This window comes from Brachionichthys hirsutus, chromosome 13 (assembly GCF_040956055.1).
Source record: "Brachionichthys hirsutus isolate HB-005 chromosome 13, CSIRO-AGI_Bhir_v1, whole genome shotgun sequence".
Lineage (NCBI taxonomy): Eukaryota > Metazoa > Chordata > Actinopteri > Lophiiformes > Brachionichthyidae > Brachionichthys > Brachionichthys hirsutus.
In genome coordinates, this window is record NC_090909.1 from 10,233,952 (window position 1) to 10,253,240 (window position 19,289).

General features: G+C 46.5%; 1 protein-coding gene across 1 annotated transcript in view; it reads right to left on the minus strand.

The window, feature by feature from the left end:
- Positions 1–220: 220 nt before the first annotated feature.
- The window catches only part of macf1a (microtubule actin crosslinking factor 1a), a 98,716-nt gene continuing 79,647 nt past the window's right edge, over positions 221–19,289 (minus strand). The window contains 30 exon segments of the mRNA XM_068746947.1: positions 221–2,412; positions 3,377–3,485; positions 3,967–4,083; positions 4,908–5,110; positions 6,905–6,937; positions 7,397–7,459; positions 8,429–8,546; positions 9,160–9,177; positions 10,245–10,319; positions 10,437–10,591; positions 10,686–10,848; positions 10,927–11,066; positions 11,176–11,287; positions 11,365–11,553; positions 11,755–12,027; positions 12,161–12,355; positions 12,491–12,650; positions 12,767–12,936; positions 13,251–13,370; positions 13,558–13,764; positions 13,958–14,113; positions 14,239–14,421; positions 14,874–15,002; positions 15,103–15,300; positions 15,499–15,654; positions 15,738–15,911; positions 16,134–16,235; positions 16,405–16,506; positions 16,609–16,731; positions 16,862–17,088. Of these exon segments, the coding sequence (XP_068603048.1) occupies positions 2,168–2,412; positions 3,377–3,485; positions 3,967–4,083; positions 4,908–5,110; positions 6,905–6,937; positions 7,397–7,459; positions 8,429–8,546; positions 9,160–9,177; positions 10,245–10,319; positions 10,437–10,591; positions 10,686–10,848; positions 10,927–11,066; positions 11,176–11,287; positions 11,365–11,553; positions 11,755–12,027; positions 12,161–12,355; positions 12,491–12,650; positions 12,767–12,936; positions 13,251–13,370; positions 13,558–13,764; positions 13,958–14,113; positions 14,239–14,421; positions 14,874–15,002; positions 15,103–15,300; positions 15,499–15,654; positions 15,738–15,911; positions 16,134–16,235; positions 16,405–16,506; positions 16,609–16,731; positions 16,862–17,088 (4,415 nt within the window). The 3' untranslated portion in view covers positions 221–2,167.

Sequence of the window (19,289 nt, forward strand, 5' to 3'; positions counted from 1 at the left end):
AGCTACTTCGAATGATCGTCCCGCCCCCCCACCCACCACCTTCCAGTGTTTACCTCCTTGGTCCAGTGCAGACCCAGTCCAGTGTCCTCATTAGCTAGAAACATCCGGTCTCAGCCTGGACTCGGCTGTCAGGGTGACTGAACGCAGGAATGAACAAACAAGAGATAAGAAACAAATCGACATCTATTTAGCTCATCCCAACATATACACAACACCACAACGACACGCACACGAGTCCTTCACGGTGCAAGCTGCACGATGAACAAGGTTAAAGTTAAAAGTCTAAATGTTAAAGAACGCAGAACACATCGCAAACAGGAAGACACAATTTATACATGATCCTGCTAACCAAGAAAACACAGGAAAGCTCTTACTGCAAGCATATTTTAATACAAAAACAGGACAAAAATGGTTTATAGTTTTAGTTTGTCTTTTACATAATTGACTCCTAGTAACGTTCCTCCATGTCCTCATCATTACACTGAGAGCAGCACAGCATCAAAACGTGGCAGTCCAGACTCCCTCGGAGACAATAAATAAATAAAAGTCATTTTAAGATGTCTTCTCTCTTACGGTAATTCATTACTTTATTAAACTTCATCTCTTATGCTGAGATAACATAGAAACAACGCGTCCCTGTCAAAGACGGGACATTTGAAAAAAGCCTAGAAGAAGAGATGCTGGGGAGGGACATGAGGGAGAAACCCCACTCTCATTGGTCCACTCTGTCCAGGCCTCCTGTCATTCATATTTGTAGTTTCTTTTTTCTTTACACATGAAGGGCAAACCCCTTTGGTCATGATCTGGGAATTGTAGTCATTAGCAAAAGAGACAAGTGAAGCCACAAGGCCGCCACTAGAATCAGAGGCCTAGTGAGCAATGTTACGATGAAACAGAAACACACTTTACACACACGCACAATGTTAAAGAGCATTTCCTTGGTACAAAAATCACAACTTCTTCATCCATAATACTAAATCACTCTCCGCTGATGGCGATATGACACTGAAAATAAATAGATTTATCTTTCTAGCTAAATAACAAAAATACAACTGGATTATAAATTAACCATAAAACAAGAAAAAAAAAAGACATTCGCAAATCAAAGTTTTTGCATACAGTGACTCAAGTCTTATCATTTCCTGCCACGACGACGACGACAGGTTACACGCCACGCTGAGTGTGAATGTGTGTGCTTGTGCTGCTGGGTTGCTAAGGGCAACGCAGTATAGACATTAAGGTGAGACTGCAGAGGAAGAGACGGTTAGTGCATGCTGGTAGCAGAGAGGCATTAGCATGGGGTCGGGTTGCCCGTGTGTTCTGTCAGTAATGTGCCGTTAGCGGAGCGTCACCATCCTGATCCCCGTTTGTGATCCGAGTCGGGATTGTTACGTGTGCTGAAATGCCCACGCCAGGCTGAGCTCGGCGCTCCAGCAGTTGGGAGGAGTCTGGCTGCGGTGTGGACTGTGAGTGTTTGCCCTCGGCTGCAGCAGCACGGTTCCTCCGAGGTTCGTGGCCGTGTGCCGGACAGCGTTTCCTTCCCCCTGATCTCCCCACACGTTTTCTTTGCGTCCGGCCATCGACCGAGGCGACGGCTTTTCCCGACGACCATCCAGGAATGAGTCGTTGCATATTTTCTCCTCAAACGCATCTTTGAGGAATCTGGCCCACAAGCCAAAATAATAACCCACAGCGGCTTTTATATTTCGTCATTTGAGCCGTTTTAAGTTTTTATAGCCCTATTCTGCCTTGTAAAATGTGTGTCTTGGTGTGGCATAAAGCAGTTTAAAGATTTTCTGTTTCTCTGTCTGACCTGGGCAGGAAAGCGTAACACAAAGTAAAGCGGCGTCTCGTCGAGTCCTCTGGTTTCCAAAGACAAAGCAGAAGGCCAGAAAGCAAAATGGGGTCACTTCTTAAAAGAGAAGTTTCACCCCGATTGACTCTGGCCAGGGACCTCCAGACCAGAACTCTGCCATGTTTTCAGTCCGTTTGTGAGACAGAGGAAGACAGAGGGGGAGGGGGGGGGGGGTCACTCATCTTGTCCATCTCCTCCTTTCTCCATCTCAGTCCGAGTGTACAAATTCTACATGAACGGGCTCCAGATTGAAGAGCTGGTACCTCAAACATGATCGATGATAGTGAACGTGACACCAAACCTCGGTTGGGGTTACTTTCTGGCAGCCCCTGCGGTCTTTGGGCTGGGGGTCTTTTTAGAGATAGTGGGAATCTTTGAGGGTTTGGCTCCACCTGATCGTCGGGGAGTATCTGAGTTGTCGGAGCAAACGGAACGAGCATCTTGCAGCTCTGAAGCGTCCGAGGCATCGCTGCCACGGCGACTGCTGGCCCGGCTTCCTGCCCGGCTACCGGCTCGGCTGGTCGAGCCGCTGGCGGAGGATGCCCCTCGCTTTGGATCTAGAAGGAAGACAGCGGGTGGGAAGAGGAGGGGAAACGTGATCAAGTGATTTAGGTTTAAAGTATGTCTAATGCCATTTATGAATAGTAGTTAACACTGGTAGGCGCCAAACTGAAACCCAACTTGACCCACAAGAGCAAGCACTGCGAGGACAGAGGCAAGGAGTTTAACAGGCAGAAACCTTGGACAGAACCAAAGGCTCATAGTGGGTGGACATCTGTCTTGACCGTATGGGTTGAGAAGGAGAGAAAGAGAGACAGCGGTAGAAAGACAGAGAGACAATGACAGATAGGGAGAGAGAGACAGAGAGAACAGGAGCAGACAGAAACATCCAGTGATTTTCAACACAGAGGCTGATGAGCACTGACTAAAGAGCTGCTACGTAAAACTATAGATGCTAATGCTAGCGATAGCGACGTCAGAGTTAACAGCCACAGGTTCAGATTCTGCATAACAACAACAGCTATCGTATGGTTTGTAAGGACATTTTAGACATGCACGGTCTACACAGAATAAATCCTAATGATGTTAGTGAGTTTTTATTAAGCGCTAATGAAAAGTTATCAAAGAATCTCCTATCTTAACATCTTCAAGCTACACATTTTAGCACCACTATCCTGGTTTGAATGGAAGTACAGTGGAACCTCGGATCTCCACCCAAAAAAATGGAGTTTAAAAGGCCTCGGAAGGCAAACAGATTTTCGGAGTTCGAACACACGAGTGGAGTCGAGGTGAACCGAAGACACGTGAACGAAGGCGGAGTCTACCCAAGCAGGTTCGGTTTGAGTCGATCCGCCGTTATCTCTGCTAATGTTTCGCTTCATGTGCAAGTTTTTTCCCATTTATACTTTTGAGCTCTTAGCCATGGATCCAGAGGAAGGCAGCCGTAATACTACCGGAAAAGAACAGAGGAAAGTAGCGAGAACATCTGTTGAATGGCGCTCCGGTACAGACGTGTCTCACCAGCTCGCGATGGTTTGCTAGCGTGAGTCGTTCCTCCGTTTTCTCCGGTCAGAGAGCCTCGACTCGAATGAAACGGCGGCCTCTTCAGTTTAGAGCCCGATGTCGCCCCCTGCAGGAGCAAGCAGGAAACATCAGTTGAGGATAACGCGAGTTGCTTACCGTTTACATGAGACACGCTTAAATGGTACATGATTGTAATATTACTAAACAAACACAAAAACACTGAACCAAAACAGAACTACGAGGAATGGGACGCTACGTACAACGACATTCTGGACAGTAATGCCATTAATATGCTTCTTTCGTCATCCTCGGCACTTCTGTAAAATGCAATCTTTCGATTTCCACCTCATCTGCATCATCTTTTCTTTCAAAGCTCAATCCTGAGGCAATGATGTCATTTTTCATTTTAACATGAAAACCATCAAAACTGAAGCTTCAAAGTTCTCACTCAGCAGTAAGGAAAGAGTACACGTTACTACGTGGTGTTGTGCAAGCACCTGGGAGTGTGTGTTAGTGCATTAGCATGTTCAGTGGGTTCAGTGGGTTCAGTGGGTTGGAGGTCAGGTGGGACAGGGTGAGTGTGTTACCTCGTGCCCAGGGGTGGTGTGGCTGAGATCTGGGCAGCAGTGGCACTTGGTTGGAGTTGGACTTTTACTGTGAGCCAGCCACGGCTTGGCATAGTCACGTGAGTGAATATGGGAGGACTGAAGGGAGGAAGGGAGGAAAGAGGAGCAGCAAAGCAGCAGTAGGCCGAAGGATGGAGGGAGCGATGGACGGAAGGGTAGCAGGGAAGTGTAGCGCAGTGTATTCATGTGTAATTGTTAAAGATAACCCAACGATGCAAAGGGGGGGCATTTTGAAGCAGGTTAGCAGAGTTTTTATGTCAGAACGAGGGTCAAAAGGCAAAAAGATGAAAGACAAAACAAGAACAAAAAACACAATTTCACAGTTAAGGATGTGGTGACAACAGGAGGATGGCAACAACTGAACAAAGTGCAACACAAACCCTACAATTCTTTCTGTTCCAACGTTTAGCCTTGGTTTTCAGGTACTCACCAGAAGGACTCCTCGAGATTTAAAGCTCCCAGACTGGAGCATAGAAATGGTGGAACGACCTTTTACTGCGGCTGAATGATCTTTAATTTTACCGGTAGAGATCCTGTTTTGTTTCAGTGTTGAATAACTAAAGGTTCCTGCTTTTAGATAGTTAACCGTCTAACGGTCAACTATGTCATCTGTCTAATCTCCGTGTGAAGGTCCCAGCACTGTGCAGCATTCAAGGAGACATTTAAACCAAAGTTATCCTGTGTTATTAAATGGAGGTCAGGTTGGTTGTGTTTTGTTAAACCACCATGAATCATACAGCACAGTATTCCTGTTCTGTCTTTAATGTGGTGCAATGACATAAGTGGAAATAAAACCCGTCATTGCAGGAGGAAAAATCTCCACGACTAGATTTAAAGCAACAGACTCCTTCTGAGGTCCATGAAATGAGCCAAGTCGTTATAATGACGACGTCACCACTCACTCTTGAGGATGCCGATGCTGTTGGTGTGGCGGGAGCGGAGGGCAGGGAGGCGCCACTGTGGGAGGCGGAGGAAGAGGAGCGCGTGGGTGAAGCGTTGCGCGAGCCTGGTTTGGAGCGTCGACCCCGGGAGCGGAAGGTAGCCAGAGGCGTCCCTTCAGGAAGGATGAACTTCTCCCTCAACTCAAGGTTAGTGCGGCCACGAGCTGAGGAGGGAGCAAAGAGAGAAGAGGTTTCTTACACGCATCCTCCAGCAGGGGGCGGCAGAGAGTCAGCGCTTCCTCTGGCTGCAGACGTCAGAGGCCGTGCACGTTTCAGTGGAGAGTGCACATAAGCAGAGCGGGTGGGTGTTCGCGTGGTCGGGGGGGGGCTGAGGATGCTTTAGTTGTCTTTAAGGGGGAGGGGGAGTGAAGGTGTTTGGTTTGAGTTCAATCAATTTGATACGCAACAAAAGTCAGAGGTCGCCCACATTTGAAGACACAGTCTGAGCGTTGAAGATAAATTCATTCAACAACTCCACCGGCTCTCAACTCACATACTCAGGGAGAAGAAAGCATTTCTTATTTCAAACTATTTCCTGAACAATAGAGATAAAAATCTGCTCACAAGGTGCTGATTCTATCTTTAGAACAGATCAACAGTTTGGGAAATCTTTTTTTTTTTTAGCACTGGTGTGATTTGGGCTGAATGTGAAGACTCAACAGAAGAGTGGGACTGAATAGTGGTGGATTTTATGGCTGTTTTCTTCTAAAACCAAACGCTGTTGAGGTTATTGCTGCTGACTGTGAGAGGTTTTAATTACAGATTGCAGTGTGGGGAAGAAAAAGTAAACTAACATCAAATAAAAAAACAAATGTCCGTCAGCAGAGGTCAGAATTCAACTTCATTTTGGGTTGAACTGCTCCTTTAAAGCAGTTTTACCAATCCTCTGACATCCTGCGGCCTCAGGTTGATCATCATAACTGATCAGCACACTGACCAAAATGTCACACCAGTCCTTTAATAGCAAGTGTCTTCAGTTGTGAAAAATGTCTTTTCCTTGCATATCTACTTTACACATCCGACCAAAAAGCGCAGCCTCTTCTCTCGCTTTTACGTCAAGCTCTCCGAGCTGAGCTCATGTCCACGTCTTGCTTGCTATGCGGGAACATCTCAGCGCTGCTGTGCATACAGTGTGCTTCTACACACGAGAAGGGATCATGCCTGGCTTAAGCTCAGCAGCAGAGAGCCCGGAAAACACTCAGCAGCATTCTCTGACAGAACGAGTTGCAGCAGCCCCAGCAGACGACAAGAAGCCTGGAGAAGCCAGCCACACAGAGAGAGAGAGAGAGAGAGAGAACCAACAACGCGTAACATGAATGAAATCCAACAAAGGAAGACGTGGAGAAGAGACCTGCAGCTCGCTGAAGCAGCACAGCTCCTAGACTTACGGCCGTCGTCCTCCTCACCCCACGGCCGGCAGATTAAATGGGTGCACCCTGTAATTACGTCCCCCCTCAGCACCAGCCAGCCAGGTGCACCCTGTAATTGTGACTGCTGCCAAGCAGACATCGTGAAGGAGTCGCTCTGGAACCCAGGCTGGCCACGCCCAGGTCTGAGACATTCCATTCAGACGCTTTAAGGTTTTTTTTATTTTTATGTGGGTTCAATTTCAAATATTACTAAAGAACAAAGCTGCATTTATTATTCCTTCTCTTCGGTTGAGCATCATCACCCATTAGTTTTTTACGAGCACATTTTAATTTATAAATGAAAATAAGCACTTAGACTACAATACAGTGCACAGACCGGGGGTTGGCCACATCCTGCTTAGCACGACGCAAACATGAGGCAAACAAACAAAAGTGACAACAATGCCTAAACACACAAACCTGCGGTTTGAAACAGTACACGGTGTAAATATAGACACACAGAGGACAGCTGTGGTTAAAGATGGAGTCAGAGCAGGATGGATGGATGGATGACAGTGAAAGAGATGTAGAGAGAGAAAGTGTAGATACCTCGGCAGCAGAAATAGCCAGGAGTGACTGTCACTAAGAGACATAAGAGACAATGTGAAATCACAGCATGCCCCCGGTGGACTGAAGAGAAGATAAGTAACTGTAAGGAGTTCCAGCATCACACAATCACACTTACAGAGCAGAAACACACACACACACACACACACACACACACACACACAGCTAACCGGCGGGGGTCTGGACGAGGACTAGACCCCTGGAACAGATCAGGATTATCACAGACTGCGTGAAAAACGAACAGACACGGGAGAGATGAAGAGCAGAAAAGGAAGGAGACGTAACGTCAGTCCAGTGATCACAGCCTGCACAGCACAGCAGCCAGGTCAAACCAAAGAAGAAGAGACGAAGAGGAAAAAAAAAAGAAGTGGAGGGAGACGTGGAAGAGTCCAGGATAAATGCTGTAGAAGAGGCAGAGAGAGGGCAGGCAGTTAGAGGAGAGTGAAAGCACAAGAGATAGAGGAGAAGTCCAACCTATACGAGATGAGATGGAGCTACTGGAATCGGAGCGGAGAATCTTAAATCCTGGATGTTGCACTGGGAAAAGAGAAAAGGGGAGGGAGAGAGAGAAAGGGAGGAAGAGGGAGAAAACTGAGGACCATGCATCATGCAATACTACGGTTTGATTTAAAAGAGAATTAAAAATGAGGACAGAGTTCCAGAGGAGAGAGAATTGGTTGTATATATAAATAAATTAAAAATGACATAAGGTGATGAGCTCCAGAAGGACATCAGGATACAGAGAGATTTAGGGATCAGGGATGGAGAAAGAAACAAACACCGACTGAAGACGGTACCGGAGAGAGAAGGTAGCGGCTTGACAACCGCTAGTCAGTCCTGGCGTTGTGTTTCCTGGGAAACTGTGTTGGAACTCACTGATGATGGGAAATGTGTGTGCAGGAGGTGCGTTAGATTCTGTAACGGGTTCATGTGAAAGCATGTTCGAGTCCGACCGGGATTAACTGGTGTCCCACCAACATTTAGTGCAAACAGCGGTCACAAACCTGTGCATTCAAACAGTCCATTAACCCTTTCACTGGCAGGTAATACAAAACATACATACATAATGAAAGTAAAGAAAGGAGGTGAAGGGAGCATCAATTCATTGATGAAGACGATTGATGGCAGGCTTATCTAAAAGTGTTACCGACACCTTGAACTGCATGATATTTATTATAGTTACGCAGCAACTCTTAGAGGTTATGCAATTTTCAAAGTAATTTACAGGTAAAGTTTTATATAGTTCATATACTACGCTAGATACAGTACAGTAATACCTCGACATACGAGTGTTTGGAGATACGAGCCAGCCTGCGAGCAAAGTATTGCTTTGGGATAAGAGCAGAGATAACTTTAAATGTAATAATTATCAGTCAGGCTTTCTAGCAAACGCCTGTGAGTGACAGGATGAGAGCGGAGGAGTGAGAACGCGTGATCGGTTGTGTGTTCTGTGTTTGTGATAACGACTTGAGGATGCAGGCGTGCGACAGAGTAAAGAGGATTCACCTCTGCACGGATCGTTTTTGACCAGGAACTCATCCAGAGCCATCCAACCACCTCCGACTCTCACCATCACCGTGCTGCGCAGAATCCTCACCAGACGCAGCTGCTGGGAGTCACCGAACTGTGGAGATCACAAAGTAGAGGAAGAAGGAGAGAAGAGGGCAGGAAAAACACAAGCGAAGAAAGAAAACAAGGGGCAAAGAGAAGAAAGAGAATTTAACAAATGACATCTTTTTTTTATATATATATATGTTGCTAGATGAGTTTTAAATGATTTACAGCATCACAGCATGCACCCTATGCACCAAATCTGCAGATCCACTTCATGCAACGACAATATAAACATGCACCGACTGAATTAACCAGGGACCCCACCGCCCGAGGAGGAGAACATTCATCCCGTCCTGTGCTTCTCAGAGATGATTCGCTTCAGTCCAAAGCACCCTATATATCACCTCGCCACTAATTACTACTTCAGCCAAGTCACTGTCGCCTGCGCCACAAAATGCAATTTCATCACTCTCAACACCAAACAAACAAATCCCAGCGGGAGGGTAGGACCTGCTCACATGTTCCGCCACAATGAAGAGCTTCTTCTTTTCCATTTGTTTCGTCCCCAATCATTATTCAATTTGTAATCAAGCGAGTGAGATCAGAAACGGAACTTCATTGATGGGGAAACCAGCAAGCAGATTCCACACAACCAATCACAGCAGCAGCAGTCACAACTTTACCTGATTGCCGAGGAAGAACTACAAAAAGTCCAGCGGACACGGAGCACGGGAACACAAGGAGAAAGAAAAAGAGCACGAGTGAAACAACATGTACTGACAACTGGGGCTTGTAATGGACACCATTGATTGTGTACAGGATCTTCAAAGCACGATTTAAAACATGGCTATTGTATTCTTTGTGCGTTTGTTATTTGAGCTCAGGATTAGTCGTGCGGGCAGACGGAACCAGAGGATATGGAGGTTACTGTGTGGCTGTGGCGTAGCCAGCGGATGATAATATAAGGGAGATAAAGACAAGGAAAGAGAAGAAACGTGAAGCCATACAGACATGAACACGAGCAAAAAAACACAAGACAGACAAACGGGCGTTATGTTAGTCTCCCTAGTGTCCCGCAGCCAGACACTCGACCCAGTGGGTAGCGATGCGGAGGACAGATTACCAACAGTAATAAACTGTGGTCCCTGCTTTATTTATTCTGACTGGGATCCAATACAGGAAGAAACCATGAAATGAAATGAGTGGAGCTGGAATAAACCTGCCAGCAGCCCAGCTTGCGTTGATGCAGTCACATTTACACGGTTTTATTAACACCCTGGTGGTGACAGGACGATCCTGCAGGGCAGTGAGGTGTTATTACGATGCTACAACAACGTTAACGCGCCATGTTTTGAAAGATGACGTGAAGCAGACACATAACAGGGATGCTGTGAAGTTATGCTGAGGAGTGAACTCGAGCCCGCTGGACAAGGGAAGGCAGCCAGTGGTAAAAACAAACACAGGTTTGCACTTATTTGCATGGGTTCACACTTGTACACTAAACAGTTTACAGCATTTCTAACAAATTACATTTTGGTTTCAATGAGCAGTCAAAACAAAACAGACTTCAATGTTTTATATTCAGAACCACATGCTGTGGAATTTAATGTCAAGTCATCAAGCTGCAGTGGAATGACCAGCAAATTACTCCCTATTTGACCAAAATTAATTATTATATATCAATTAGCATTAGCTCTTTTATGCTGTATTAGACACACAACTATAAATATTGTCTGGTACACTCAACCAGAGGCCGAGCTGGACTTACCCGGTATTTATTCTCTCCGATCTGCTCCACTTGGAATCTCTTGGCACATTTACACTGAGCCACCTGCCGAGTGACCTGCACGACATCGTCACGTTAATGCATTCACTCAGGCGGCCCAAGGACCAACAGGTTCTCCTGTGCAGCTCACTGCCTCCTCCTCAGTTCCCTGCCATTATTCTTTGCATCTCTCACCTCGTCTTCTATCTTATCCGCGTCCGTGGTGGGTCTGTAGGCGTCCTTGTTGGGGTGCAGCGCAGCAACGAACTCGTAGTAGTCAATGTAGCCGTCTCCGTCTCTGTCAAAGATGTCTGCCACTGCCGTCATCTCCAGCCTGCTGGTGGGGAATTCTGCTCCGGCGGACAGAAACAATCCGTTCGTTCATTCCTTCTTCGCTGTGAATAATAAGCTATCCTCAAATGCACACGGTCAGTCATAACGTACTCGATGCGAGGATGCCGTCGATGAACTCTTGCCGCGTAATCTTTCCGTCTTGGTCCTTGTCGATGCGCCTGAAGAAGTCCATGACACGGGACTTCTTATGGTTCATCCAGCGCATGTACTTTTTCCTCCACACATCAAAGTCAAAGTTGGCAAACTCTTTGAGCTGATATCGAGGCAGAGAACGCATAGTGTTATTATATCAAATATATAATTAAATATTATTACGTAACATGACACACACCTCCTCCAGTCTGTCCAGACCGTCATTGAGTTTGCGCTGACGGTCGAGAGCCAGCAGCCACACCTGCTGCCACCTGGCGCAGAGCTGGTTGAGGCGTGGGTTTCCTCCAGAGACCTGCATAGCTGCCTGCTGCTGTTTGCCTGGACCAGAAGCACCGAGTTAAGAGAGGAGTCGTTTGTGTATTCCAAACTCAAGCTGGCTCAGGCATGATGATATTCGTCTTCCTGAAGGTAAACTCCGGCGACTTACGAGCTCCTCTCCTCTCAGCCAGGCTACTGGGAGCCTCGGCTGGTTTTCTTTTGTAGGTCTTTGTGACTTTGTCCACATCTGGTTGTTTCCTGGTCATCTCCTCCATAAACGTCTGAGAACGAGTCAGAACAACGCAGCGGTTAACGGACAGAACCAATGCGGGGAGGTGCGAGTGTTTCGCTGCCCCACCTGGTGCTCTGCGATGAGTGTCTTCACTTGTGGGATGTCCTGGGGAAGGGGTTCTGTGTCTCTCTGGACCAATGTGGTCTCAGCCCACTGTAACCATGACAACAGCTCCTCCAACAGGTTGGCGTTGTTGAGCACCTCAGACAGAGCTGTCTCAAGCCGCTGCTCATGCTGTTTGGCCCACGTCAACACCTGTAGACCCAAGATGGTGACTGAGACTTATTTATCACTTATTTATTTGTTATATAAAAATACATCTACGTTTTAAGGCAATACATTTGGTTCATGGCAAAATCCAAACTCTAAATCTGAAACATTAGTATGAGAACCTTAAAAACAACAATCAGGTTAAGAACGATCTCCATTTGAAGGAAGTCTGCTCGTCCTCCTCACCTCCTCGAAGCGAGCCCTGATGATGGTTATCCAGTGTTTGATGGTGGTGATGGAGTCCGGGTGACAGACAGACAAGATGGCCTCCCCCATACCAGCGGCCTTGTTGACATCCATCCTCTTCTCCTCCACGGTGCCCAAGAAGTCACGATGTGTGTGCAGCAGAGCCTGCAGAGCCTCTGCCTCTTCAGGAAGGACGCCACGGAAACGAAGAGTCTGCTCCGCCTCAGAGAGCCATTCCAGAAGCGCCTGCACCGCATTACGAAACTCCTCCGCCTGAGGGAGAAATGGTGGAAGGAAAGAAGACAGGCGAAGGTCTTAAACACGGTCCTGTGCATTCATTGCGGACACAATGTGATGTTTACGGAAAGGTGAACATTTTCATCAGCGGCGCAGCTTCTTCTCAGACCTGTTTGAGCGCCAACTGGAGGCGAGTTTGCTTCGAGACGGACAGGGCGCACACCGTGTCCCAGCGGTTGCTGAGCTCCTGAAGCTGAACTTTGACCCACGCCGTGTCATCGCGGCCGGTATCCATCAGCTCCCGAGCAGAGCGCTTCAGAGCCTGAATGTTGCCGGTTCTCTTACCCAGCTCCTTCTGAAAAGCCTGCAGGTTTAGAGATTAGCCATTAAACAAGGCCAATGGGCTGAGGATGAGCGATGTCCGACTCAGAGCTTCATGCGATTCAAATTACAAAAGGTGTTCATTCATCTTCTTACACAATCCTCTTTAGAGTCTCACCTTATGCGAGTCCATGAGGTTGGACACCAGATCCAGATCTCCATGGACGGGCTGATCTTCAGCCAGCTGGGGCTCCACCCGATACAACCAGTCCACCAAAGCCTGGAGAGCCTCCGCAAACTGACCTGAGAACAGCAGGGCCTCCTCCAGTTTATGTTGTCTGGATGGATTAAAGAGGACAAACAGCTATCAATGACTCGATTTCATGCTCCGCATGTCACGTCTGAAACGAACTAGAGGAAAAGCCTTTTATTGTCCATCCTTCCTCCTCTTCACCTCTCTACGCTCTTTCCACAGACGGTGTCCCACTTGTCGCGAATCTCTCCCACCAGGTGGTCCAGTTTCTGGGTGTCTGCAGGCAGCTGAGCCTTGTCCCTCATGGCTTTCCCAGACCTCACCGTAGTGTCATAAACTGGCTGCTTTGACCCCAACGCTTTCTGAAACTCCTACCGGGCAAAAGGAAAAGAAAAGCTGATTGTGACAGGACTGAAAGCCAGTCAGAGCACGCAGAGTCATGAACTACACAAACATAGCAGCACGTTCAATGCAAAACATGACAATAGGTTAATAAATGTTCATTGACTTAATTATGACATCATCTGGAAGAGCTGCAGGGTTTGCTGGGTCCTTGACGAAACAACCAACCAAGCAACCGGCCAACCGTCAAGGATCGATCCCGTCTCAACGCATTCTGGGCGAACGAGTCGACACCGTGTGGGTTTCTATTTGCCTGCTCAGAATGTTTATTTCTCAGCAGTACCTTGTGTTTGGAGAGTTGGACCTTGATCTTGTCCGGCTCGTTGGGAATCTCCAGCTCTGAGTCGAGTCGTTTCTCGGCTTCCTCTAACCAGTCAGTCAACTTCCTCCAGGCTTCATGGAACTGAAGAAAGAGAATGAATGTTTGCTTCTAATTTGAGATGAGACCACCACAGAGACAGACTTGAACATTTCCAATTAGAAAATGTTGCAATGACTGGCTATCTCAACAAGGTGTTGGTATTCAGCGTGTTCTTCGTGTCTAATGGACAATATTAGCACGAAATCACAAGTCTATCACCCCTCAGCACCTGTTTGGCACGTTTGCGAGCTTCATCAAGGTGTCGGCCACGGTCCAGCGACCTCTGGACCAGCTTGTCCCAGCGGGCCTGCACGCTAAGCAGCAGGTTTTTGATGAGGACCACGTCCTGCTTCAAACTGGCGAAGCGAAGCTGTGAGCCAGCCTTCTCCAGAGCCAGGACATGCTCTCTGTGGGTGTTCACCTCATTCACAAACACCTATGCAAACCACAGACCCGAGCAAGTCAGCGAAAATATACTGTAGCAAAGCCTTCGACCAACGAGACTTTATAATGCCAGTATTTAGAGAGAAATGTCTGTCACAAAATGAACAGACCAAAGCAAATTATGCATACAACATGACACAAATGCATCATAACGATGCCTCTAATAACTAGAGCATGTTCCTTACCTTGTGCTCATCAATCTGGAAGAGCACAGTGTCCAGTATGAGACTCGGGGTTTGAGCCACGTTCAGGGTCTGCTCAGCCTGGGTCAGCCAGTTGATGGTGTCCTGCAGAGATGTCTGGAAGCCCGTTGCCAAGGCGAGAGCCTCATCCAACTTTGCCTGAAATGTTTAGAGTTAACAAAATCTTTATTAGAGTAAGCATTTTGCCAAAAGTGATAACAGATCAAAGAAAAGAATAGTACAGAATTAAGTAGGACCGATTGATGCAAGATCCAAAGTCCTACCCTCCGATCATCCATCTTGGCGTTGAGGCTGGCCCACTTGTTCTGCAGCATACTCAGGTTCTGCTGGGTCTGCGTGGTTCCGGGTCCTGCCTCCTCTCCTCCCCGAGCCAGCAGCATGGACTCCCCTTGATCCAGCAGGTGGTGGTACTGGTCTGCTCGCTGACTCAGCTGGGATTGAAGATCCTGCAGAGATGGGACCAATGTCAACTGTCCCTCTGGCTAAAAGGGGAGGGTCGTTGTGTCTCAGAATAAAAGATTAAAATGTCATCACCTTTAAATAGAAAAGGGGATGGAAGACATTTTGAAGTTAAACATTTAGAATCTCATAAATTCAATTTAGGATATGACAAACACGAGCAGTATGCTACCCCCCCCCCCCCCCATGTATATTCAATTAACATTGTGTTTAACAAAATAATAAATATATAATTGTTTTGTACTTCTAACATTCATTTAATTTCACCTTGTAACCTGTAAACTATATAACCTATAGTTCACAGGTTATAGGGTGAAACACCACAGGAGCATTTTATAGAAACCTTTTTGTATTATTTTGCATTCGCAGACCCTCAGAGAGGCGTCTCCTGTTTGTATGGTGTTTGTGCTAGCCCGAATGTAGAGGTAAATTCTGTTACCATGTGTTGCTGAAGCTGCTCTCTGGCCGTTTCGGGGAGGCCGCCTGTCGGCTTGGCGGCAGACAACTGGCTCTCTGTCCTCCTCAGCCACTGGAGGAACTCCTCCAACTCACCATGGAAACCTTCAGCCTAAATAGATGAGGGAGGGGGGGTAATTACTGAAGGTGCCTATTATCATCGTTAGCACCATAGCTGCTGTTAATCCCACTCCCTTATCTCGTCACAGTACCTGCTGCAGGGCACTCTCCAGCAGTTTCTGCCGCTCCTGGGTCTTGAGCAGGAGGCTCTCCCAGCTCTGGTTGAGCCGATCCAGTTGGTCCCTCAGGTGGCTGGCCTCGTCACCAGGTGACGACTCCAGAAGTTCAGCGCCAGCACTGTTCACAGTCTCCACCGTGGCATGGTGGGAGAGCACATCGTTGCGTAAGACCTGACAGAAGAGAAGAGATGGCGCACACATTTAGTAAAGTACGCAGCTGACAAAACAAAGCAGGACATCGATATTTAGTACGTGGCTCTTTAACAAGACATTAGATCGCATTAATGCTGGCCTGAACTTTGACAGAGTATTTTAAATAAACACACAGGTCAACTCACAATATCAACAGAACCAAGAACAAAGACGTACGTGGTGTTTGGCAAGCTCGATTTCGATGGCCTTGGGGTCAGAGTTCACCGGTCGCTGCGTGTCCAGAGTGGTGTGTGTGTGGTTCAGCCAGGCCTGCAGCTCAGACAGGGCATGTTGGAACTGACCCAGGGCCAGCAGGGCACCCTCCAATTTATGCTGTAATGGACAAAAGAAAGATCTTAAAAATGAGAACCCAAACGATTGGACTGCAATAAAATGCAACTGTCGAGTTCCTCTACCTGTCTTTGTGTGATTTTATCCCCCAGGTTGTCCCACAGATGTCGGAGCTCGATCAGAGGCTCTTGGATCATGTCCCTGTCCGTCTGGTCCGACACCTTCTTCAGCAGCAGCTCCCCCTGGTGGCAGAGCTTCTCCATGTCAATCTGCTGCTGGTAAACGTCCACCTTGTACTGCTGCTCGGGGGTGAAGACAAAAGGAGAAGAGAAGTGTTTAGTTTTTGATAACCATAGACTTCTTCTGGTAATTAGTCGAGCAACTAACCTCTGACATTAGTGCCAGTAGACATAAGAATCACAGAAGAGATTGAGATAAAGACTCATATGGACATAAAAGCTTGTGTTTACAACTTTATAGTTTTGTGTAACATTCAGGAAAAATTAGCATCTCATGCCAACCTTGAGCTCTTCAATCTGCTGTTTGACAGTTCCCAGATCAGTCCCCACAGGGGACATTTCACACAGCTTGATCACTGCGTTGTCCAGGTAGTCAAACATCGACTGGAAATACAGAATAAAATGACTTAAAACATTGAACGTTTATAACATCCAACATCCACATTAATATATCACAGTTATAATGTATTAGCATTGTAGAAAGACGAGCAGCCCTCTGACCTATTATAAAACGTCAACGACCACTTAAACCAGAACTGACTGGTGTACAAACCTGCAGTGCGTCCTGATACTGCACAGACGCCGTCATGGCCTCCTCCAGTCGCTCCATCCTCTCTCTCCATGCTCGGTTCAGTCCCTCCCAGGCAGCATTCATCTGGGAAAATATCAGGAAGACACAAATCCGGTTTGTGGAACAATACTTTGTGGACATCGACGTAAAAACAATACTTTTCAGAACATGGTACTGATTCCATACCTCATCTATGGTCTTTTTGACCTCGGGTTTTTCAGTTTCTCCACAGGCAAAGATGAGGTCAGCACCGAGGGTCCTGACAAACTCCAGCTCCTCCCTGAGACCATCCGTCTCCGCTTTAATGGCCTAGAGGTTTAAAGAGACATGGCACTGTATATTAGGAGTTGAAAAGTTAAATAAAACAGTTTGTTTCTGTCACACTTCCATCCATTAACGCTTCTCTATCAATTTACTCCCTATCGCCCATCCTCCATACCTCAGCAGCCTCTATCTGTTGTTTGATGAGTGATGGGTCCACACCAGGGTCCTCCAGCTCTTTCACAATATCTTGCGAGTCTCTGAGTGTGCTCAGTAGCGCCGCCACATCAGCCCAGAACTTCCCTGCCAGGTCCAAGACGTCGTTCAGCTTCCCCTCCCTCTCCTCTGCTCGCTGCCGGATCTCATCCCACAGCGAGCGAAGCCGCAGGAGCCGGGAATGAACGGCTGCCGGAGACAGGAGTCAAGAGTTCAAACAGGCTGGTGGAGAATAACTGGTGGGATGTCACTGGGAATTATGGAAAATACTTTTAGTCTTTCTTTGGCAATAATCTGGAGTCCATTCCAAGCAAATTAAGACTCACCAGTCCAGTCGCAAGAACTTTATATTGATAGAAGCAAACATTTTCATCTGAAGATTGCTAAAGTGGTAAGTTATCATACACCTAAATTGAGGTCGGGGGCAACAACAGTTGGCAAGTTACAGAAAATAATTACAGAAATAAGCACGAAGTAAAACATGAATTTGAATCATATAGAAGGATTTGTCATAAACGGAGGTGAAAGGACGAACACTCTGTTCATGTGGAAGCTCTGCTCAAGACTCCATTTAATTTGAAGTTGATGGTAGGGCACAGAATGCCAGTCCAAGTTTTGTGAGCCTAAATTGCAGCCGACTGAACGAGGGTGTTCCAGTGGTAGGGAGACACGAGAGTACAGCTAATAGCAGAATGTGTCGGGGTTCGCCATCCCTGCTGCACAGAGAGGTCTTTCATTTCCTCAAAGCGTGGAGGGGTAGAAAGCACAAAAGCAGAGCCCCTCAGGGGGGGGGGGCAATATAACAGAGTCACTTATGTGTGTTCTGTTCCAACAAGTCGTTGCATTTAAAAAAAGAGCATAAAGAACTTCACCGCTGAATACATTTCATTTTATCATTTAAAACATCGACCGTATTTTCCGCACCGCATTACGAAGCGCACCTTCAATGAGTGGCCTATTCTAAAACTTTGCCCACACATTAGGCGCACCGCGTTATAAGGCGCATGGAATAGAAACTACTGTAGTGTTGGGTCTGGGGTTGCGTTATGCATCCACTAAGTGGAGCCACGCTAAAGGGAATGTCAACAAAACAGTCAGATAATTGTTGCATTTGGGTCTGAAAACAAGCACGGTCTAACAGATAATTTGATCATACATGTAATAATACTTATGTTAAAAAGTGAATCAAATCAAGTTCAATTCATGTACGTCATCCATTTATGTCCAGCCGCTTAGGAATCGAGTTGAATGAACATAATTTATTTGATCTCTGCAGAAATAATCTTCTAGTGTTATTCTCAATAGCTTTAATGCATTCCCCGACTGAGAAAATGTATACTTTGACAACAAGATTGACCTTCTAAGTGGCTTGGAAGCCGAGATATTGGCATTTATAGATTTTACATGGCGGAAATCCAATATGGCCGCCATCCACCATCTTGATGAGGTGGCTCCCACCAAAAATTGAAAGCTATGGTGATGTAGAGCACATAAAAATTTTTTGGTGCTTTTATCCGCCGTGTCCCCATAATTTTGCTAAGCCGCCGGACTACCAGGAGATAGATTCACTGAAGACCACTGTGGAGGCACTTGAGATCCGGATTAAAAGGAAGAAGTGGTACAGGAGGCTGTTCCGCTTGCATATGAAGGGGTGAACCTAAAAAAATAAATACCTTTTCATAAAGTCCTGTTTGCTCTTGGTACAACAGGCACGATCATGATCTGCATGCCCAGAGTCTTTGGCCCTGCTTGGGACCTCTGTCCCAAGCCCCGCCCTACTGCTGTTTAAAAGGTCTCTCTCCTTTGCTTTGGCCTTAAATTTTATATTACAGCAATACTGTATCTCATTTGTTATATCGTTTTAGCGTGTGTGTCTATATCCCAATTAAAAACGTTTTTGTCATTATTAGCATTGATTCGAGTGTTTTAAAACGGCCGGAACGGATTTAATTGTTTTCAGTTATTACCTCCACCGAGGCAGGGGTTATGAGATCGCCGCTGTTTATCCGGCCGTCTGTTAGCAAGACGACTCAAAAAGTTCTGGACGGATAAAGATACCAAGAGCAATATACAACCCTTTAGTGATGGTCCAGATCACCATGTGGATGGTGTAGATCTAATTAGTAGGGGAATGAGCTTCTGTCTGTACTCTTAGTGCTTTTCTAGTTTTATTTATTTTTCTTATTTTCTTTACAATCTTTTTACAGGAACTCAATGTGGCTTTAATGACATTAGAAAATGCTGGAAAACTGGTTTATCTTGTGTATTATTCTGTTTAACATTTTAATTACACAAAAAGGCAGAAATCTATTTTCACATTTCAGGCTGAATAACCTCGTAAAATGTTCAGCAAAGAACGACAGGAAGTCAACCATGGTGTGATAGCAGAA